Source organism: Pavona decussata, unplaced genomic scaffold (assembly GCF_977016875.1).
Source record: "Pavona decussata unplaced genomic scaffold, jaPavDecu1.1 SCAFFOLD_300, whole genome shotgun sequence".
In the NCBI taxonomy this organism is placed as follows: domain Eukaryota; kingdom Metazoa; phylum Cnidaria; class Anthozoa; order Scleractinia; family Agariciidae; genus Pavona; species Pavona decussata.
This window is the reverse complement of record NW_028145697.1, coordinates 3,562,795-3,587,052: the sequence shown is the minus strand read 5'-3', so window position 1 is coordinate 3,587,052 and position 24,258 is coordinate 3,562,795. Positions and strand designations below refer to the sequence as shown.

The 24,258-nt window shown below is 38.3% G+C and overlaps 1 protein-coding gene across 6 annotated transcripts; it reads right to left on the bottom strand.

The window, feature by feature from the left end:
• Positions 1-6,157: 6,157 nt before the first annotated feature.
• On the bottom strand, positions 6,158-23,902 carry LOC146454687 (5-hydroxytryptamine receptor 2A-like). Of its 6 annotated transcripts, XM_085095057.1 has the most exons (4): positions 20,032-22,302; positions 11,292-11,343; positions 10,842-10,923; positions 6,158-8,518 (listed from the first exon to the last, which is right to left on the bottom strand). In XM_085095057.1, the coding sequence occupies exon 4, from the start codon at positions 8,483-8,485 to the stop codon at positions 7,385-7,387; it is 1,101 nt and encodes a 366-aa protein (XP_084951183.1). In that variant the 5' UTR covers positions 8,486-8,518; positions 10,842-10,923; positions 11,292-11,343; positions 20,032-22,302; the 3' UTR covers positions 6,158-7,384. The 6 variants fall into 6 exon arrangements, with proteins under 6 accessions (XP_084951183.1, XP_084951184.1, XP_084951182.1 ...); XM_085095058.1 differs by lacking the exon at positions 11,292-11,343; XM_085095056.1 differs by lacking the exon at positions 20,032-22,302 and having other exon boundaries at positions 11,292-11,762.
• Between the last annotated feature and the right edge of the window lie 356 nt (positions 23,903-24,258).

Here is a 24,258-nt window from a genome sequence, read left to right as displayed (position 1 = left end):
GCGCGATCCGTAGAATTACTTCGAATGTCAAGTCGGTTTCTCGCAACAACCGACGGCGAAGGGCATTGGACGCGCATTTATCAACCACTTGGTCCCGAATCATCTCGTCGATGTTGGCATACTCGCATGTCCTTGCAAGACTTCGTAAGCGAGTCACATAGGCATCAATGCTTTCGGCCGGCCCTTGCACGGCTTGACGGAAAGCATGTCGTTCGAACGGAATGTTCTTTTTTGGTTCAAAGTAGGCGGTCAGCGTGGCCAGCGCCGAATCGTAGTCCTCTCCCGTGTCGCTGAGAGTTTCGAAGATCGTTTGTACTTCAGCACCCGCCAAATGTAGTAGAACGGCCCGCTTCTGCTTCTTATCGGTAACATTCGAAGCCACGGGAAAGTACTCCAACCCTTTTACCCATTTAGACCAGCGCTGCCCGAGCGTCGTTTGATCTGTAGTGACCGAAAAGGGTTGAATGGCTGGGAGTTGTAAAGGAGTTGCCATCACCGCGACTGCGACTGGTTCCGCGTCCTCAGAAACCGCAACGGAATCCTCGGCACCAGGCATAAAGTTCGAGAGAGTATCCTCGTCGCCAAATTTAGTGTTTATGTAGCAAACACTAGCAGTACTGTAAAGTAATGAACAAGGCCCATTGGATTCGCATTGCAACTGCTTTATTTCACACACACCCCAAAACTATATACACATCAATCCTGTACTTTCAATCATGTCGCTTACGTCATTGTCAATATCATGTTACTGTTCGCACAAACACTAAAACTACCGCGTTGAAAATGTTATAAAACAATTGGTTCATGAGTCAGCTGTGCGTTCATAGAGATATGAAGCACACAGGAAGTTTGGAGAGCACTCAAGAAGCTAGAGTTGCTTTAGGCTACGCCTCGAGCAACTCTTACGCATCTTTCGTGCTCTCCAAACTTCCCGCGTGCTTCATATCTCGATGAACGCACGCTGACGCGTGCAAGTGAAAGGAAGGAAAGCAGCACTTATGAAACTTCTTTCCTTTTTACTGAATTATTAGTAGTTGCCAGCGAAAATGACAAGGGTTCGGATGAAATGTAATAAGTTTTAAAACAAAGAAGGCAAAATTCCAATGATGATTGAGGAAATAATGAGCTATCACCACAACATTTGAAAAACTGATCAATTACAGCAAATTGAAGACTTCACGACGCTTTATAACAGTTACAGTTCTGCAACTCTACGGCGCTTCCTGTACCCTGCGAGCAGACGCCCTTCGAGTTCCTAGATAAGTCGGACTTATCTAGGAAGATCGAAGGGCCTCTGCTCGCAGGGTACACTTCCTGAGGCAATGACATTATAATAAAGTCATTGACGTTCAACGTCTGGATTAATCAGATTTAGCTAAAAAAAAATATTCAAAAATTCATAACTCAGGCTGGTAACAGATAAAATAACTGTGAACAAACCAATAACTGTACTATCACAAATCCATCAAAATGTTTCTTTCACAGGAGACATCTTCATGAGGAATTTCTCTGCAAACTCGGTTGGAAATTTGCATCAAACAGGGGAATGCCGGCTCATTTAGGATATCTGCCTTATTAAGTTTTGTTCGACAAAAATGTTAGCTTAAAATTTCGTAAAACGGAAAACCCTAAATTCCTCTCGTTTTCGGTAACGCAAATTTAGGGTGCGTATCTTTGAGAAAATCCGAATCCGGATTTTCGATCCAAGATCATTCGGATCATGGTGAATCAAAGGAACCGACGAATCCACTCTGGGTAACGATTCATCGGTTTCTTTGAGGCACCATGATCCGAGTGATCTTGGATCAAAAATCCGGATTCGGATTTTCCCCAAGAAACGCACCCTTACGTAGAAGAAGAGATTTGTTGAACAATTTAACGTTGAACTTCAACGTAATGACGTTAAGCAAACGTCGAAACGTCGTCGCTTTTTAAACTTTTAACCAAGATGGTTTTAAATTTTTTAAACTTTTCAACATTATCGCAATTTTTTATAGTTAAAACGCACCCTTAATGTCATTAAAAAATGCAAATAAGGTAAGCTGGCATTTCGTAAGGCCAACAACAGCTCGTGGATTCCGTTTCCTGAAACTTTCTTCAATTTAATTTTTCAGCTAAAGCATTCGAACATATCCATCTGTATTAGCTTACACAAATTGATCTCTAACCCAGAAAACGAGCTGGGAATACGGGAGAACATTAATTTTGCTTAAAAGTTCTTGTTGGGCGCCCCTGGACCAATTTAACCCCAAAGATGGTTTTCTATCAGCAGTCTAAATATCAACAATTCAATCCGCAAGGCTTTCTCTCTTTTGATCGCCTGTATTCATAAATGTAAACATTAACATTAAGAAAGAGTTTGCTAAATCTTAAAATCCTCTTGCGAAGTAGTTAAGAGCGGCTGCCTAAGAATGGACCATTAAACTTGGTCTTGTTCTTCAGGTCATTGTTGCATTTTGTTATTCAGAGATAAGTGACAGATTTTCTCAGATATTAAACTTTCAGGGCAGACTGATGTCGAGCTACTTTTATGCTTTCAATCCTGTTTGTTACACCAGTTAATTAAGGGACTGGTTATTTAACCTAACCGTCTTCAAAGGGTTGGAAGGGCCGAGACAGTGCACAATCCTTTGTCTTAACGTTCACACTGCAGATGGATATCTTAACATTTAAGGCCCGTTTAACGGTTTCAGTCGACATTTGATCAACATTCGTTCAGCAAAAGCTGAACGGATGTTGGACAAATGTTGGATGAACGGAGTCTTCAAACGGTTTCAATTCAATTCAATATTTTCAAGAACAAAGAAAACGTTCAATCGATGTTGAATTAAAGTTTAAACCAATTTTTAAATTGGTTTAAACACGCTTTCAACAAGCTTTCAACATTTTTGTACACTTCCAACAATGTTGAACGACCTGTTCAAATGCCCCCGACATTTGGTTCAACGACTGTGTTGAACGCATGTTGAAGCAAATGTTGAAACCGTTTAAACAGGCCTTTACGTTTCTATTTGTCTGTTCGACCAACACATTTCAAAATCCATTGGTCTGTGCACGGTCAAGGTCGAAAATGCCAACAAAAACATATAAGAAAGAAGTTTGCTTCATAACCATTTCCTTTTGTTAACTTGCTCAAGGAGATGTTTAGTAACAAATTGATTCAAATATGGCATTCCCATTTGATTCCAATGCCCATGTTGGGGTTGTTATACTACAACCTTGTTAAAGGGAACCTCCACTCGCAGTTGGAACCCCGCCGTTTACGGACACCCCCTTAATACGGACACCCAGTTATTATGGACAGTTGTGTTTGTCCCGATGAAAAGCTTTTACATTATCTCTTACATTAGTCCGCTTAATAGGGGCACTGGTTAATACGGACAACAGAAAAGGCGGAAACTTTTTCTTCGTCTATAGTCTGAGTGCCAGGTACCTTTTCCATACTTTGTTTGGCAAGAAAGATTAATGTTTACAACACGTGCACCGGACAAAACAAGTTAACATCTGGATGCATACGAACGCAAAATACACACGCACTTTTCCATACCCCTTGAAGAAACCCCAGACTGGCCCGCAGAACAAGCGGGCGAGCACAAAGCGCGAGGTGAAAGTACACCACGAGACAAGCGCGAAGGGAGGGAGTGAGGGCGTGTCACCCACCGTTCTGATGGATAAAAATTAATCGCTGACTGGCTGAATACATTAGCGTTTTTTATGTTACACCAGACCGTTTGAGGCGTGTCACCCGCCGTTCTGATGGATGTATATTGACCGCTGGATTGTTGTTTTAGCGTCTTTTTTATTTCACACTAGACCGTTTAATAATATAATATATTCTCTTTATAATCTCTTTGGGGTATAACAGAAATGATGCCTCTTCTTTGGGCAACCGACAGCAAACCTTTTTGATACTGAGGCGTGTTAATGGCGTTGACGAAAAGTGATGAGATATCATACCAGAGTACTTTATAAATTCTATCGGTAGACCATCGCTTTCTGGCGATTTTCCTGGTTGTGTTTGTTTCATAGCCTTCTTGCATTCTTCTGGGCTTATAACACAATCGCAGCTTAGTTTTTCTTTTTTATTTATTAACCTCAGAGATATAATAAATGTCTTACTGACCTCGTTTTCTAGGTCCGTCGGTACTGTAAATCACGGATCCTCGTTTTTTCCCGTTGATTTACGGTCTGTACCTTACAGTACAGTAGGTTTCCTTTTAACGAATTTGAGAGCAGAAAGGAATGAGCTTATTGCTCTATTTTTAGCTATTTTTACGAATTTGAGACCAAGAAAGGAATGAACATGTTTCTCTATTTTTGGCTGTTTTGGCCAATTTGAGACCATAAAAGATAAAGGACGATAAAGGAGTAAAACTTTTCTCGGGTATAGGCTATTTTACCGAATTTTGGACCAGCAAACAGTGAATCTCTCGCTCGCTCTCTGGCCATTTTCACGAATTTGGTAGCAGAATGGAGTAAACCTCTGGCTCGATTTTTGGATAATATCGCGAATTTGACACCAAAACGTACTGTACCTCTTGGTACATTTTTGAATATTTTGGCAAATTCTAGAGCGAAAAAGACCGTACCTTTTGCTCGATTTTCAACTGTTTTGGCGAATTTCTGGCCATAAAGGAGTGAACTCATTGCTGGAATTTTAGCCGTATTTTCACGAATTTGAGGCTAGAAAGGGGTCAACCTCTTGCTTCATTTTGGGTATTTTTGCCAATTTGAGATTTAAAGGAATGAATTTATCGCCCGATTTTTGGCTATTTTCACTAATTTGACACAAGAAAGCAGTGAACTTATAACTTGTGACCTATTTTTTTTGGCCATTTTTACGATTTTGAAACTAGAAAAGATAAACTTATTTCTCAATTTCTGGGTATTGTTTACGAATTTGTGACCAGAAAAAAATGAACTTATCGCTCGAGTTTTGGCTATTTTCACGAATTTCAGATCAGAAAGGAATGAACATTTGACGGATTTATAGCTATTTTCAGAAATTTGAAAGGAATGAAAGTATTGCTCGATTTTTGGCTATTCACCCGAATTTGAGACCAGAAACTGAATGAAGTTATTCCTCAATTTTTGACTGTTTTTCCGAATTTGAGAACAAAGAAGAATGAACTTATTTCCCGATAGGAGTGAACATATTTCTCGATTTTAAAGATTTTCACGATTTTGAGACCAGAAAGAATCGGCCTTGTTGCTCGATTTTTGGCTATTTTCTCGAATTTGAGACCAGAAAAAATGAACTTATTTATCGTTTTTATTTGCTATTTTCACGAATTTGACACAGAAAGGAATAAACTCAGTGCTCGATTTTTGGCTATTCTCACGAATTTCTGACGAGAAAGGAATGAACTCCTTGTTCGATTTTTAGCTGTTTTCACTAATTTAAGAGCAGAAGGGACTGAGCACATTTCCCGATTTTTTTGCCATTTTCACGAATTTGAGACCAGAAAGGAATTAAATTATTGCAAGAGAGGATGAAGGTGAGAGAGGTAATCCCCCATATAGGCCCTATTCCCATCGTAATCCCTCTGAAGTTATTTTTAGAAGGTATCGATTTTCTCGCGGATAATGTTACCTCGCGCGTTACGTGTCTTTCACCGTTTTTAATTTACAGCGGCTAATCACAATCATACACTTCCATAAAAGAAATTGTTTCTCGCGTTACTTCCATCCTCTCTTGATTATTGCTCTATTTTTGCCTTTAGAACATAGAGGGAAAAATTACTGAATGCTGATTGGTCGAAACAGAGGGCATTTTTTCTTATTTTTTCCTTTCATTAAGGTTCTTAACTGACTCTCAGCCTGGGTACTGTTCTTAATAGGCTTATTATTTAGTTATTCTCAGCCTCAGCGTTCTTATAAAAAAGGTGTGTTATTAAAAGAGAGTGTAGTATGGCTGATAGACCAAAAGTTCCGATCATTACTGCCCCGCCGGTTATTTAGCCACTTAAAGTCCTCGACATCTGTAACATTTTAATTTCTTTTTTTTTGTCGCTACTGTTATGCATTTTTTGATCACAGTAATCGTTTTCCTACTAGTTTTCGTAATCTCTTCACAATAGGTTCATCAGTACGAAACTCGAATTGCCTCTCCCTATAGATCAGAGTTTAACATCCTTTATCAAGGGCGTAAAATCTGGAATTCATTCCTCATTTCATTGATTAGTTCACCGTCCATTTCTGTTTTTTTTTTTAACATAAACAATATCTTATTGAAAGCTGATTTCAGAGTGTGACATAAGCTCGATGTGTGTTTTTTTTATTATTTATTTTTGCTCACTCTGCATTAAGCTACCTTTTTTTAATTTTTAATTAACTATTCTGAGGAATTAAGTCTATTGATATAAGCTTACAGCTTCCTTAGGATTCCTTGTTACATTTACTAATATTTTTTTAACACACACACCAAATTTAAGTTTGTAAATCATGTTTCGACATTGCTTTGTCATCTTCAGTGACAATAGTTCGTTGTCGTTTGAATTTTCATTGTACAATACCGTTAAATGTTATTACGCTAGTTGTTGCGTAACTATTATTCATATATTTGTTTATTTAGGGTTCTTATTTGCTTTACTGTATATAATACTTACGGGATCTAAATTGTTAACGTACCAGTAGAGCGCGCGGTGTACTGTTTCTCTGCTATTTTCCCGACCATTTACTAACATGTAATTAACTACGATTTCTGTTCAACCTGTTTTATATGCTCTGTTTGTGTGGGTGACTAAACAAAATAAATAATAAATAAAAAAGATTTCTAGTGATGAGAAAGTAATCTACTCTGCAGTGGAGTTTGGATCTTTTTTATCTCTATGTATAGCATTTAGGGTTTGGGTTTATGTCCATCCAAATATCAATTATATTTAGATTGTCTTTAATCTGGCAGGGATGGCGCAGTTGCGAGAGGACTCGCCTCCCACCAACGTGGCCCGAGGTCGATTCCGGAGTTGATGCTTTACGAAGGTTGAGTTTGTTCCTGCTCCGAGGGTTTCTTTGGGTACTCCGGTGTTCCTCCCGTCCCAAAAACCAACATTTCGAAATTCCAGCGGCAACCTGGAAACATTGGACGAAGAGCCACTCTGTGTATGTGTCAATGAAATTCCCATTTACTTCTTTTATTTAGTTCTTGGACGACTCTTCTAGCTTCACTCGCCGACTGTCAAATAGTGATCGGCCTACAAATCACTCCAATTTATAATCAGAATATTTTATTCCAACTAGTTCCAAATAAATTGTACCACGTACCAGAAAGGAACTAATATAAGGAGATCTGACGATGTGATCAATATTTGCACTCATATTTGTCCCTTTTTGTGTCCTATTTAATTCTTTAATTAATTTGCCTCGGGTGTTAGCAGTGCTTCCCTTAAACCGTAGTCTGAGTTGATATGACTTGATCTTCCGAAGTGGTAGTATAAGCTTGATTAACTTTACCAAAGCGCACTAATGTGACGTTTCCATGAAGTAAAACTGACTGACTTCCATTGTAACTACTATGATACAAAGGAAGACTGCGTGTTCCTTTTGTCATACTTCTGGCTAGAGTGGTAAGCTCTCTTGTTAGGGGCAGAGTTTTCAACGCGACCCAGAAGTCACGTTTGAAGAAGGTGTAAAGCAGAGGGTTGGTAACGGATGTCATGAATCGAATGATGCCAAATGCTTCCATAGCTGTTTCAATCGATTTCAAGTTATCTAATTTAAGATAACTTCTGACATTTATAATTAACATAATAGTGAAATACGGAAACCAGCAAATTGCATATATTGCTGCCATGGTTGCAAAGACCAAGATGCATTTCTTGTCGTTGAACTTCTTTTTTTGTAATTTTGATCTGGTGATGCTATTTGGCACCCTGGGAATTTCACGGTTGGAAATAGCTCTGAACATGACCGTATAGGCATAAACCATGAACATATATGGCACAAAGAACACCATAAGCAGGCAGATCGCAGAGTGGATAATGCTATAAATTAAAAAAGAAGGGTTCGTTCGCCACACAAAGGGAATGAGAGCAAATCCTGCAGAAATCATCCAAACTCCCAGTAATAGCTTGTATATTGCTGATGAAGCTAGAAGGTGGTGTCTTAGCGGTTTAACAATAGCAAGGTACTTTTCTGCTGTTATGGCGAGTATATGATAACCAGCCGAGATGGACATAAGGGTATGTAAAATGAACATGAAGTAAGAGGAAACGGAGTTGTAAGGTAAAACATGGAAATTGAAGATTATGAAGTAAGGAATATTGACTGTTCCTATCAAGAAGTCGCACACAGACAAACTAAACAGCAGGTAATTGGGTGCAGTGCGAAGGCTTTTTCTTCTGGAAAACATTACGAACACGAGTCCGTTTGTCAGGGTTATGGCGACAGCGATTGGCAGAAGTTGGCTTAACGCCTTTAAAGCAATATTGTGATACGTCTGTGTCTGATCCTCAAAAACAGTTGAAGCTGTGCTGCTGTTATCCATATCCACTCTGGGCAGAATTATTCTTTATGAAGTCTGTAAAAGAAAATTGATATATCTATATTATTATTAGTTGTAACTGAAATTAAAATTAAATTCGAGAATACCCGTAGTATTCTATAATACCGCCGACAATAAAATACTCTCCAAAAAAACATCTTGCAAACTAAAATGTAATAATAGCTCTGATCAAACAAAAGAAAACGGATTATTTTGGTTCCTATCACAATACCACAATGAAACGAATAGAATAAATAATATCACGCCGACTTATAGAGAAGCCCAAACATAGATTTTCTGTCAAAAGAGTGTCATGGAAAGTAACGCTTCTTAGCGATCCTCCCATTTTTCGACCGAAAAAAGTTTCCGTAAAAACTTTATAACTGACATATACTGAATCATAGTTCCTAGCTTCTACCAAAACCAAATAGAACACTATCAAGCATATTATCAACAACAACATTTTCAAGCTAACACAGTTACTATGACAATCATCAGTCAGGTAGGAATTGTCTCTCTCGCTTTATTAAAAACTGGATCACTGCCAATTCCAGGGATTTGATTGGCTTAGCGGCCATGGTATATTAGCAATTATACCATGCCCAAGAAATAGCGACCATGAAATTGTCTTCTGGTTGTTCTTGCAACGCAAAATCAGTAAGATCTAACAACATTTCTCGATTGTTTTTAATAAAACTATTATTCCACTCACGCTTGTTGGATATGAGATGAGGCGCGTAGCGCCGAGTTGGCTATCTATCATCTCATATCCAACGCGCGCTCGTGGAATAATTGTTAATTATACAAGTTCGTTATGTAAATCGTAGTTGATATAGCAATAAAAAGAGGTTTAAAATAAAATAAAAATTGACTCATCAACTGAACCCAGTCATGTTACACTGAATCTTGCGCTGAATCCACTAAATAATTAATTGGCTTTTAAGAGTGTTTTCGTCGTGCGCGCTCTGTGGAGTGTAATACCGTCTGATATTTGCACTCATTTTGGTGCAATATTTTTACTCACTCTGCAAATGTTATATCGATCGTTAATACCGACTCATGTATCTATTGACTGCTGGGAATTACCACTATATACAGTTCAAGCTGTTTCCTACCGATGCACACAATTGATGACAACTTTAATTTCAGACGATATACACAAGTGTTTCACATATGATTAGATTTGCCATATATATTGTAGTTCCTGCGCGATGCAGATAGTTTGTGTTTACGGGTCTGTTGTTATAGTTTGAATTGAACCTTTCACTGATTAACTGACCTCACTAACCGCACAGGTCTTCTATAGTTTAGTAGTGATAGAGCATTCCAACCGGCTGGAAGGTCATGGGTTCGATCCCTCACTGGGGACTCGGAAATTCCCTTCTGAGAGTAAGACCTTGACATTTAGAACTGTTATTTATAGCTAAATACCAAGGTGTTTATAACATGAGTAACGAACAGTGGGTAACTCTTCTTTTAATCAGTACTGATATCATGGTGGAATAACCTAAAGCCTACTGAGTGATTTTCAATTGATTGCCAAACGGAGTAATTTTGTGTTTGCTTTCAGCTGATGAAGACTGTTTAAAACGCAGAATTTGTTCTTATTTATATCTTTGAATGGCCTTTAATTAAGAACACTCCTGCAGATATTTTTCTCGAATAGGAAATCTGTAAATCAATAATACCGTGTAAAAAAAGAAAAAACGCATATAAAGCTATCCGAAGGAAGAGTGGGTTAACCTCCAGGCTAAAGTTTGGCCAGATATGCATCATATATTTAAAAAAACACTTTAGCCTGAAAAAAAAAAAGCGGGTTCTTACATATCAAAAATTATTTAAAATCAGAAAACACTGGTGCAGACCCAAGTGGCTCAGTTTAGCTTTTTTAGCTTTCCATTGCATATTGCATACGTTTATTCTACAGTATATGCAGGCTTTTACTGTGGTATCTCAGTAAACGAAATAGGGTTTTAAGATTCCTTAACTGATAATCTTATAGAAAAGGAAGAAGTAATAAGATGGATCGTTAATTGAACTCAACAATCTTGGCGTTTGTCGATGTCAATCGAAGTACTTTATTTCATCTAAGTATCCTATATCTCTGTATCATGTGTCATGTGATGAGGAATAGCGCCTCAAAGGAAAATAAGAGTGTAGTATTGAAAATAATAAGAATGTAGTATTTGAAAGTATGACATAGTGCTATGACATTATTCCGGCTATTAATTTTCTCCAGTCAATTTCTACCCATCAAAATTTTTAAACATTGGTCTGCAACGACATTCACACGATCTAGTGTCCACGGTCGACATAGGTAAGGACAAAGATAGCCGTGGAGTCGAGAGTTTGAACTCACCGCGCCGGGGTCTTCTGAAACCGAAAATTTTGACTCCTTCTGTATTAGCTTTGTGGTCTTACTCTGCTACCAACAGAGACGACTGAAAGTGATATAAACCCACCATCAGTTATTGTATGATATTGCACAAGCGGTCGTACGTAGTATTGCAAATTGACTTCAAAGTCGGAAAGGCATGGCGTCATTGGCGAGAATTATTTATATTACAATTACCGCAGTTCTGGGGTCCGACATTGTGCGATCAAACGATAAACCGTCACTTGCAACGAAAGGTACACGCTAGAATTAATCCTGGAGGCATGGGCGCCTAATTTATTTAGAAAATATATTTCCAGTTTCTAATTCACAAGCCCATCAATTGATTGAGGATAGACCGACCCCCAGGACTGACAGCTCGGAGGGAAATGAGTACGGTGTGAACAGCGACTAATGCATAACTAAAGGTCTTACCACTGACGCATGAATTCACGTCGATGATGAAGATGTTGGTGTTGTGAACGCACTTGAAACCTTCCGCAGAATGGTAGGAATTTTGTTTCTTGTGTAACATAATACTGTTTATGAGTAAAACTGCATTACAACACAGCTAGTAAATTCGTGTAATCAAATTCAATTGCGCGCGCGTGCTTCATATTCCCATTTTGCACGCTGATGACGTTGGGTGAGTTTATTGACAAGTCTCTGGTCAACCTAGAATCAATTGGTTAAACTACTGCGTTGAAAATGTTATAAAACAATTGGTTCATTTGTCAGCTGTGCATTCAAAAAGATATGAAGCACACAGGAAGTTTGGAGAGCACTCAAGAAGCTAGAGTTGCTTTAGGCTACGCCTCGAGCAACTCTTACGCATCTTTCGTGCTCTCCAAACTTCCCGCGTGCTTCACATCTCGATGAACGCACGCTGACGCGTGCAAGTGAAAGGAAGGAAAGCAGCACTTATGAAACTTCTTTCCTTTTTACTGAATTATTAGTAGTTGCCAGCGAAAATGACAAGGGTTCGGATGAAATGTAATAAGTTTTCAAACAAAGAAGGCAAAATTCCAATGATGATTGAGGAAATAATGAGCTATCACCACAACATTTGAAAAACTGATCAATTACAGCAAATTGAAGACTTCACGACGCTTTATAACAGTTACAGTTCTGCAACTCTGCGGCGCTTCCTGTACCCTGCGAGCAGACGCCCTTCGAGTTCCTAAATAAGTCGGACTTATCTAGGAAGATCGAAGGGCCTCTGCTCGCAGGGTACACTTCCTGAGGCAATGACATTACAATAAAGTCATTGACGTTCAACGTCTGAATTAATCAGATTTAGCTAAAAAAAATATTCAAAAATTCATAACTCAGGCTGGTAACAGATAAAATAACTGTGAACAAACCAATAACTTTACTATCACAAATCCATCAAAATGTTTCTTTCACAGGAGACATCTTCATGAGGAATTTCTCTGCAAACTCGGTCGGAAATTTGCATCAAACAGGGAAATGCCGGCTCATTTAGGATATCTGCCTTATTAAGTTTTCTTCGACAAAAATGTTAGCTTAAAATTTCGTAAAACGGAAAACCCTAAATTCCTCTCGTTTTCGGTAACGCAAATTTAGGGTGCGTATCTTTGAGAAAATCCGAATCCGGATTTTCGATCCAAGATCACTCGGATCATGGTGAATCAAAGGAACCGACGAATCCACTCTGGGTAACGATTCATCGGTTTCTTTGAGGCACCATGATCCGAGTGATCTTGGATCAAAAATCCGGATTCGGATTTTCCCCAAGAAACGCACCCTTACGTAGAAGAAGAGATTTGTTGAACAATTTAACGTTTTACAATAACTGTCCAAATTCCCGCGCGCTGATTGGTTCGTAGCTATTGTCTATCAGAGTACAGACAATAAAAAAGACGTCAGATGTAACGCGCGCGCTTTCTCAACAAAAAACATTGCCAATTTCGCTCGTACTTTTGCCATGTTATTGTAAAAAACAAATCGACGGCAGTTTTCTATGGTCTATACTCTTATAGACCATAAAATGTCCAAAACTTGGCAGTGAAACCACTCGCCTGCGGCTCGTGGTTCCACTTGAGTTTTGAACATTTTTTGACGTCATTTTATGGTCAATAAGAGTATAGACCATAGAAAACTGCCGTCGATTTGTTAATTGAACTTCAACGTAATGACGTTAAGCAAACGTCGAAACGTCGTCGCTTTTTAAACTTTTAACCAAGATGGTTTTAAATTTTTTAAACTTTTCAACATTATCGCAATTTTTTATAGTTAAAACGCACCCTTAATGTCATTAAAAAATGCAAATAAGGTAAGCTGGCATTTCGTAAGGCCAACAACAGCTCGTGGATTCCGTTTCCTGAAACTTTCTTCAATTTAATTTTTCAGCTAAAGCATTCGAACATATCCATCTGTATTAGCTTACACAAATTGATCTCTAACCCAGAAAACGAGCTGGGAATACGGGAGAACATTTATTTCACTTAAAAGTTCTTGTTGGGCGCCCCTGGACCAATTTAACCCCAAAGATGGTTTTCTATCAGCAGTCTAAATATCAACAATTCAATCCGCAAGGCTTTCTCTCTTTTGATCGCCTGTATTCATAAATGTAAACAACATTAAGAAAGAGTTTGCTAAATCTTAAAATCCTCTTGCGAAGTAGTTAAGAGCGGCTGCCTAAGAATATCGAGAACTCGCGGTCAAAACTGAAATTTCGGATTTCCTCACATTTTGTCAGAAGAATCCCTTTAGAGAACTATTTACGAAAATGACATTAAAACTTTCCAAAGATTTTTCGTTTTCGAGAATTTCGGCATAATGTGAAATGCCGTGATTGCGGCGCAGCCGGCGTTAAATTTTGACGAGATTTGGTGTATTTTCAAATCGCTCGGGAAGGAAGACGGCTTAGCGTATTAAAACGATCTTTTGAAGTTAAGTTAGGCATCCTTCTGAGAATACGGTCTTACGAAAATATTGCTGGAAGATTCTTATTTACATGCAGTTTTCAAAGTCCGAAGAATCCTATTTTCAGCATTTTTGTTGACACTTGAAATTGTGGAAACTTTGCGGACAAATATCGTGTCCTCACAGGTACATCGAAATTTGAAGCAAGTATTATACTTTAGGAAAGCTCTATTCATGTACTGCAATATATAAAAAATCCAGCTTGGGTAATTTAAAATCCAAGTGTTGACGGAAGTAAACACATAGGGAATTTTAATCTTTTTTTTTTTTCAAAAATGGCAGTGGTCACGCTTGCAAGGACAAGTTTTAAAATAAGTTTAAAATAAATTTATTGTTTATGTTTCAGTTCTGGTGGAATAAAACTAAGTTGTTATTCGGAGACAAAATCTCATGCGTTGATGGGTTTATCCCTATGAAAAATAATTTCATTCCTAGTAGGTGATCACCGATCGCAAACAAAAAAATGAAACGTTCAGGTGTTATGTCACGCTTTCCTCGGTACGCCAGCGTCAACAATGCGAAGGATACGAAACGAAATCAGTAAATATTTCATGTCAAAATGTATCTGAAACCCCCAACAGGCGATAATGTTTCATTAAATTACTAATCGACTTGCGTGAAAAACGGCTTTGGTTCAGAAAAGTTGCGCAAAAGTCGCAGTTTTTATAAATCCTAGGTTTGTCAAAGATGCATCTCATCCTCACTGTCAATAAAATGTCGTGACAGGCAGACGAGAATTCTAAAAGCTGAAGAACAAGGTATCTGTGTTTTTAATTTGCAGGTCCTAGACTATATATCATAAACAGAACTGAGATATCAGAGCCGGTAGAGAAAATCATGCTTTCACTTTAGTGCAAGGCTGGCCATAATATTATCTTTAACGGCTACACTGCGGCTATCATATATTTGAATGAGCACTTACCGTTCCAATGCCTGCAAAATAGGCATTTAATGAACCATCCCCATTAATGCGAGCAATAGTCCACCCTGCTCAGTCCGATCCGGATAGAAGAGCACCAGAAAATAACCAAGGCTGTTTGCATATCATGGCCATCACTGTGCACATAGCTATTTTAAACTTGCTATTTATAAACAATGACGCAAAATGGTTATAAATAGCTATGTGCGTTCTTGGTTTGGAGTGGATTGCTCGATACTAGAAACTGTATTTCTTCTTCCGCGATGTCATATTTTGCAGTTTTTATATATTTTCGGTTGCATTTATGGCTCCGTGCTCATTTTCGTCCTTGATAGACGACGAGTCCGGTTGCGGTCAAAGTTCGTACTATTACAGCAACCTGCGTTTCTTTGGGTGAATGCCAAAAAGATATCTCCAGTCATCCAGGTCCCAACGCCAGGAAGGTGTTTGCTGACGACAAAACTGTCAGTGAAATGTAATGAATCCTCGCGCGCGCATGTTAGTAAAGTTATCGATCATCTGATGTTGTTGGTTGAACATATGAAGTTAAGTTTACTGAGTTTACATCGATGGAATACAAACAGTGGTGATATTTCTGATCAACCTACGATGACCCAAGAACAACAGTCTTTACATTGATGGAATTTGATATTCTGAAAGGATGAGTCGAATAACAATCAGACCATCCGGCCCGCGCCGTCGAGATGTCTACGGTCTTCGTTGGCGGTAGCCTCCAACGCAGTCGTTTTTAGGGGACTCGTATTAACTCCTCCCCGAGTCCCCTCAAAACGACTGCGTGGGAGGCTACCGCCAACGACGACCGTACACATCTAGTTAAGACGTCTAGTTTAGTGGGAAGGGGCCGAGAGGGAGAAATCTGCGTGACTAGCATTCCGCAAGCGTTGCTCGTCTTCGCGCTCGCGAAACTCATATATGCCTGAATAAGCCCTAAAATCATCATCATCACCATTACCATTATCGTTATCATCATCATCATCATCATCATTGGTGAATCGAATAAAGGCCTTAGAGGTACGGCATGTTGCTTTGCTTTTTTTGTGAGCATGAGAAACCTGCAGTTACTATTAAATGACATCTGTAGTGCGGAAATACTTCGGATTATTGTTGAATACCTTTTTCGTGCAAGGGTATGTGTGTACTGAAGGAGATTCAAAATTCGTTCAAATTAAAGTAGCCACAGCGATAGAATGATTGCTGAGACCATAGCGGATTTTGAATATTATTTTCTCTCTCTTTTTTTTTTTTTTTTTTTTAAGTTTTATCAGTCACCTTTCAGAGTATTGTGTCTCTATACCACATGGTACTCTCCTCTTAGATAAAACAATAGTTTCCCCGCTTCCTCTTCTCCCCGCATTAACTTCATTCATTGTCCTCTTTTTTAAATGCCATATTCACTTAAGATTGTTTGAGGGCCGGTTGGAAAAAGCAAGCGCCTGGGATCTAGGATTATTTTCAGCAAACTTATATATCTATTAACAAGTTGAATGCGTTGTAACCAGCTTTAAATCAATGTTATTTTCTTTACTATGGAAGAAAATACTCAAAAAGACTCAGAAAATGCTGTTTAATTAGCTATGATAAAGGTCGTTTATTGACAGGCAGACAGACAAACAGACTAGTAACACGGGCTAGTTGAACTCCTCAGTGCGAAAAAGATGAAAATACCGCAACGTTTGTTTGATGGAAGTTTCGTCTTCAGTGAGCAATACCACGTGTAGGTGATCTATCTTCTACTCGAAAATATGCCAAAGCGCCGGGCAAAATGGAATTTTATCTCATATCAGCGGTATCGAAGCGGCAGGCAAATACAACTCGGATACTACACTGTAGTTGTAAAAACGTAAACATGTCATTAACCCTAGCTATCGACTGTGAGGTAGAAAATGTCGCTGTTTCGTACAGATTCATTTAAGAACTGAGCAGATTGTCACCCTTCTGTTTAGTGAAAAACGTACTAGTTGCGTGAAGTACAATAATGAAATTTGTCGATCATTCTGACGTTGCGTTATATGCCACGGCAATCGGCCTTTACGAATTTTGCTGTGGCATTAGTTATCACTCACTCTAACTGTGAATAATTTTTTGTATAGGAATATTCAGCAACGAAAAACTGTTTAGAGTATTACATTTTGTATTGTAGCGATAACTTTGTCATTCTCTCGGGAAAATATATTATACAAACTATAAACAGCTATAAAATGTATTTCAAATGTGTTAACTAGTACTTGCGTGACTGACCACTGACTGACCATTTTGTTAACACTTGACTATAATTCTGTTATACCCAAACTAGATTTCTTACATGTTGCAGTAAAATAACAGATCGTACCTCAAGCATACCTGTTGTTGTAAGTTTCGATGTACCAGGGCAAGATTTTGCCTCGAAATATTTCCTCATTTTCAAGTGTTCACATGCGAGGAGTTCAACAGTCAGCATGTTGTTGATAGGCTGTGATCTAGAAAACGTGCCTGCTTTGCACAGCTTCACAAATCCAAAAGTGATTTTGACGCCTGTAATTAGCTTTATTATTGAAACAAGTCCTTATTTAGTAAGAAATATCATAAATACTTGGTTCTAGAAGTACTTCTAGATGCACCATGTGACAATGAAAAAAAAATTGGTTGAGATCTGGACGAGCAGAAAGGTGACATGACACTTTGACCTTTTCAAATTTGGGGTTACATCTCACTCCCAAGTTACACTTATTTTATTTAAGGTATATAAAACAATTCAAAACTTATAAGATCATTAGATTTAGTTTTGGAACAAGAATTTTATAATTCTCTGGTAAAAATAACATACAAACAATAATTTATTGAAACATGTCATCTTGTCCTTGCGTGACCGCAGGAATTTTTTGAAAAAATATGTCAAAAATTCCCTATCTGTTTTATTCCGTCAAAGGCTGGCTTTTAAATTACCCAAGCTGAATTTTTGATATGTTGCAGCACAAGAATAGAGCCTTGCGTTACTGTAACTTTCATTGTAAATTTCGATGTACCAGGAAAAGAATTTTGTCCGCAAAGTTTCCACAATTTCAAGTGTCGATAAAAATACTGAAAATAGGATTCTTCGGACTTTGAAAACTGCATGTAAATAAGAATCCTCCAGCAATATTTTCGTAAGACCGTATTCTCAGAAGGATGCCTAACTTAACTTCAAAAGATCGTTTTAATACGCTGAGCCGTCTTCCTTCCCGAGCGATTTGAAAATGCACCAAATCTCGTCAAAATTTAACGCGATCACGGCATTTCACATTATGCCGGAATTCTCGAAAACGAAAAATTTTTGGAAAGTTTTAATGTCATTTTCGTAAATAGTTCTCTAAAGGATTCTTCTGACAAAATATGAGGAAATCCGAAATTTCAGTTTTGACCGCGAGTTCTCGATATTCTCAGTCAGCCGCTCGTAAATAGTTCATGCCGTTGCTGTGATAAAATATTCGGCATCTTGGCATTATAGTATTCATACTTTGAAATTTAATTGATATCTCTTGTCAAAAGAGACGATTCGCTGATAATCTCATTTTTTGGGCCATATCTTTAGAAACTATGCTCAGTTCCTAGCTCGTTGTGTCCTTTCGGACGCTGCGGAATCTGTTAAACCTATGACTTAACACAATTGACTGCAGTGACACAAAAGCATCATGCCGGCTCTATTAAAAGATTTTTTTTTTATCAAAATTTGAGAGAGACATAAAAGAGAAATGATTTACGGTTTGTATCATACTAACGGCCCCAAGCTAATGTAAAAAAACCACAATGTCAATTTGTTCAAGGCAACAGAACTAGTCTTTAGGAAAACATTTGAAAATTCAGCCTGTCAGAACTGTTGCTTCGTCACTACTGTTGAAATAAATTAACTTCACTTTGCTGGTAGTCGAAAGCCGGCCGTTCCGTCCGTGAACAATTTTTATAGAGAACTAGTCGATTGTATTTATGTCTGAGATGAGATTCATTTCAATCGTTGAGTGTCTGTTTGCTACGTCGTTCGGAAACTTGGAACTGAAAAAGATTTTTTTAACTCTACTGTTCTGTAACTACTACAACCTGCTACGAAACGAGACGCGGGTATTACATGTTAAGGCAAGAACATTTAAGAAAAATACTTGGGATGTCGCCTTTCCCTTAACACATAACACATCTGCCAGGTTCTTTAGCTTTGTGAATTTAGAAGTCACTGAAAATTTTTCGGGAACAAATTCCTAGTACTGAGTTTACGAGCTGTTGTTGGCTTTCCAAAAATTCTGGCTGGCCTTATTTCGCTCTGTTGAAGACAGTTTCGTCCCCCCGACAAGGGGAATTAATTTACCCATATTACTATATAACAGTGGCAGGCGAAAAAACATGAAACAAGGCTCATAGTTTCTCTTCACATTTCAATCTGAATTTCTAAGGCAATTCAGTTGGGCTTTCTGAACAGATATTCACCGAAATTAACCGTTGGTTGCAGCCGACGAGAGCAAAAACTAATTGCTTTAATATATTGTTCTGTTGCGCAAATTTAGCCAGTACTAACAGTCAATGAAGAGTCGAACTTGCTCTGCTTTCCTTTGCTTCTGAATGTTCGTAAGTAATTCCAGCATTTAATGAATGTTTTATATCTTTAGACTTGATTCATTGTGCTTGACGCGAATGCACGAGACGCCTGGAAGGCAAAGCCGGCTTTACAAATTTAGTTGCTTTGTCACAGTGAACAAAACGGGTTACGCCTATTTGGCGGCCATAAAATTCGGCGGTGGTCAGTCTCTGAACATTTTCTTTAACAATATGAACTCTGCTGAATCTTTTCTCACTGGGTTTCACTTCTCACTTAAGTATCATCTGCTCAGAGATAAATACTGATTTAAACGCATTATTACCTTTTACTGGTCGTACGAAAACCGACAGTTTCAGTTCCGAATACGGCAGAACTCCTGCACATATTGGCTAAATTTTTGCTACCACGAATCAGATTTATATCGAATAACCATGAATTAAATAGTGTTGTGTTGATGGAGCAACAGAGGGACGGAAAACAATGTTCTATTTTCTTTCAGCTGCAAAGTGGTACCATCTTTTTGTTACGTGCTAATGAGATGACAGCATCTTTTCAATACTAACAATGTCATTATTAGTTCCTTTGTTTTTGTCTTGTTTCAATAATCTGAATCGAAAAACGAAATTGATTGTATGGCTGAAAATGTGGTTGTGGAAGTTCAAGTTTGATCAGAATCCTCCACTCGTGTTTGAGAATAACTCCACCAAACAAAGAAATCAGGTTTGAATGTTTGTATAAAGTCTTACCTTGTGTTTAGCTTCAACACAGTTTGATACTAAGATCACCTTTTGAGTATTGTACCTAAAACAAATGGCAAGCGACTGAAACATCCGCCGCTTTAATACGTCTTTGCTTTATATTGATATCCACGCAAACGTGTTTCCTATTATAATTAACCATGTACAGTATGCCAACATTATTGACGTCTTTGTGACATCCAAAAAAAAAAAAAAAAAAAGGCGTGAGAAGTGTTTGCTATCATGTACAGTGTGCGGACATTTTTGACATTTTTGTGACATCCACGAAATCGAAGCCCTGAACAGCGTTTCCTACTATGATTGTTTCTGCTATAGGTGTTTCCTACTTTAATTAACCATGTATAGTATGCGAACATTATTATTGGCACTTAGTGTCATCCAAGAAATCAAAGGGTTGAGCAGTTATTTACACACCTGTCTTGTCTAAAGAGACGACACTCTTTAGTATATACGGATTGTTGACACTGAGTGATATTCATTCGTGTACCTTTCAGTTGATAATTTGTATGTCAGAGTATAGATTGGTTGTCGCTTAGGGCTTTTAAGACCTACGTAATACACTGAGCTATTTCAATTAACGTTGTCGGATCAAAGTATAAGGCTATAAGACAAGACCTCAAGATTCTGTGGATTTTTATGAATAAGTTCATCAAAATCAGCTATGCCTCGTCTGTCCAGTGAAGATATACGATGGCGAGCCATTTGGATGAAAGAAATGTTAGGATATCAAATGGATGAGGTGGCAGCCTCTTTGAATCTTTAAGCTTTAAGCTTTGATCTGACAAAGTTAATTGAAAAGCTGTAAACAATTCTGCCAATACGTCAGTAGAAGCGACTTCAGGCTTACCACGCAGTATTGGAAACACGTATTCAGCATTTCCAATAAAAGTTCCTTGTATCTTTTGTAGCACGTTAGGTTTAAATTTTTACATGAATAAATGTAAATGTAATATAAATGCCCTCCAGTGGGCAGCTCCGCAATTATGAATCTTCCGAGACAACTGAGCAGATGGCATTCTACTATCTTGATCATTTACCACTAAGGGGTTGTGGACAAAACATACTTATTCTTTGCCACCAGCCGGTCGGTAGAGTATTTTAATCCAGGGACTGCGAAGTGTGTCAATAAGGGGGATATGAATTATAATATTGTAGACTAACAAGTTCTAGTTAAGGAGGCTTGGCCAGTTGGCAATTTTTAGCTTCAGCAATTTCCGTAAACTTGCCTAAAATATTCAACAACATGTTATCTCAGTCTTCGTTCGGCAAAAGAAGTCACTGGAAGCTAACTGATTTTAGTAAGCCGTCTTCCACTACGGTTTCTTTGAATTAAGCCTTTGGTTTTCAGTCTACCTATTTAAACGGTGATTTATTTGTGTATCATCAGCGAATTGATCTAACTCGGTACCTCTTAGGGGTTAAAATTCGTGGTTAGGTACGATGAGGCCACTTCTTGTGGTGAAAGCTGATATTTAACATTTGCGTGGCATTCAAGTTATGTATGGAAAATCCGAATAAGAAGGAAAACAAAGTGAGTTGGGTTTAGAACGGCTAAAATGAAGAACCTTGACGAAAGTTACTGAACGAATCACAAATACTTATACTACCGTGTGTGTGAGTGATTAATACACTCGTGTCAGCTGTCGTGTACTGTCTCAGCTAACAAATTCCCTCCTGTATATGCAAAAAACCTTAGTGTAGTTTAAATTGAAATGGCCGGATACTCAACTTTAAACTGCTACGAACTTCTTTGTGAATTTCTGTTCCCTTATCACTTTGTCGAGAACATTTCCTGAAGAACGAATTCATACGTAAATCGTCGTCTTGTTGCTTGACGAAACAGCCATTTGCTGCACGAGATCTCACCGTGATGTTTACTTGTACTATAAACTAAAAAAAACGTGCCTGTTTTAACTCAGTTTATTATGACGTCTCTTTTCGGGCGTCGTAATCACGCAAGATATATACAAACGCACATACGGTTTGCTTTTGTTAGCATGAAAGGGCGCCATTTTATTATTTTCAGATAGTCGCCACTAGGTCTCACCGACTCTCAGACGAGTTTTCTTTTTTTTTTCTTTTTTTGCATTAAATAATTTATCGTTTTAATTTAAGCCGGAAAAATATGAGGCGCGTGTTCTTCTTGTGGCACGTCATCATATTCTTGTGATTTCTTCATTGAACTAAGGAGTGTTTCAGTTGATGCTCAGGTCTATAGACAGATAAACGTTATTCCGGCCCAAGATAGGAGGGTTGCTACTTTTTTACTTTTTTGTACATGTAGTCTAATGTATGCATTTGTCGCTCCACTGAGTCTAGTCAAGATCTTCATCACAAATTTAAATCATTTCTAGAGGCATGACCCTATCCCTAATTAAATTGAACAAATAGTCCGTTTATTATTTCCAAGAAATACAAACAAAAGGTAACCGGATATATTTTCAATTTTCTTTCAAACCCCGTCGGGTAAATATGCTATTTTCTTTTAGGTTTGGGATTTTTATTTTTGACAATGGAAAAAAAGGTATCCTTTTGGTCGGCCGTTGTTAATGTCAGTCACCTTGCTTCTGGTACATGATTATTTTGATCAAGGACGCTATTACTCGCGATTGGTCCAAAGCATGAGATGAATTACTTAGCCAAGCTTACAAATGACTTCCATAAATAAAGAATCAACAAATGAGTGTAACAACAAACCTGAGGACGTATTCGTCCCGAGAAACTCGTCAAACGTGGCTCCCGGGACAAATAGTTGCTAGGAGAAGAACGCACTTTAAAAAAGGAACTTCAGTGGAAGTACCTTGAAGTCACACAAGAAGTTATTGTTTCAAAAACGGCATCGATTTCAGGTGGCACGGCTGAGAAGTCCTGCAGGAGAAACGACAGTGCAGCTGACAATATTTACAACAAAAGGGTCAAGAAAGAAAGCGGAACATGTGGAAAGAGTGTTGGATCTCATCTCCCGGGGGGGGGGGGGGACTCTCATATCAAAGGGGCGGGGATGCTCGCTGGAAATTTTGAATTAAACCCCTAAAGGAGACCAATATTGTCGTGGCCCAAGCTTTTTTGACCCCTAAAAGACACCATTATAAACACACACAAATACATCTTTTTTTTAATATTTCTTCGCGTACAACCTAAACGAGACCTTCACGGCTAAATGTACTGTGGCGTTCTACCCAGAACACCATAAGTGAGACCAAAATCCGAAATTTTCACCCCTAAGCGAGACGACGGGCATCCCGCCCCTTTCATATGAGAGTCCCCTCCCCCCGCGGGCTCATCTCGCCTTTCTACAGAAATGATATCGATCTCAGTCAAAAGAAGTATGAGATTCAAAGGAAGTTCAAAAGTATGAAAGAATTGAAGATAGAAGTATCAGTATTGGAGGAGGCAGACATGACAATATCACCCCATTTGAAGCCATCATTTCATTCTTGAAATGCTACAATATTACCTCGCAGCCTAACACTATGGTTAGTCTTGCCGCGCAGGATCACGCTTCAGTTAACACGGCTGGGTTTTGATGTTAAAACAGCGTACTCTATACAAATACGTTTATCCTCACGAAATATGAATAAACTACACAATACAATCGTCCGAATAAATTTATTTTTTTACCCGGCCTCGTCATCTTATTGACAAAAAATACCTATACTCGTCATTATTGCGTACGTTATTTTCCTACCTGTCAATTCCTGTAAACAACGGACCAGTCCCTTATAGTTGCTTCGAAAAAATTTATTCGGGGTAGATAGTAAAATGCAATGAATATAGTCTACCAAATCCGCCTACGCTCACTCGCCCCAGGCTCCCACCTCCCAGCTGTTCTAACCGTAGATTGAATGAAGTTGTGCTATGATATAATCATTAGAACTTAAAGTAGCGGGTGTTCTTCAGAAAAACAATTCGTACCCATGCCGATTTTGAAGAAACCTTAACAAACTATATATCGAATATTAATATATGTAAAATTTGAAAAAATATTTATAATATAGGGGGTAACTCCACTTCGAAATCTAAGGGAGAAGATAAACGCGAAACGACCGACGATCGTTGAACGAATTTATCGGTTATCAAAAGAAGCCGCTCAACCAACGCAACTGGTAAAGCATCAATTAACAAAACGGTGTGAGACTTTCCGATATTGTGGTTGGTTATTTAGAAATCCACGTGTAAAAATCGAGGAGCTAAAAAGTCAAAACATTGGCAGGT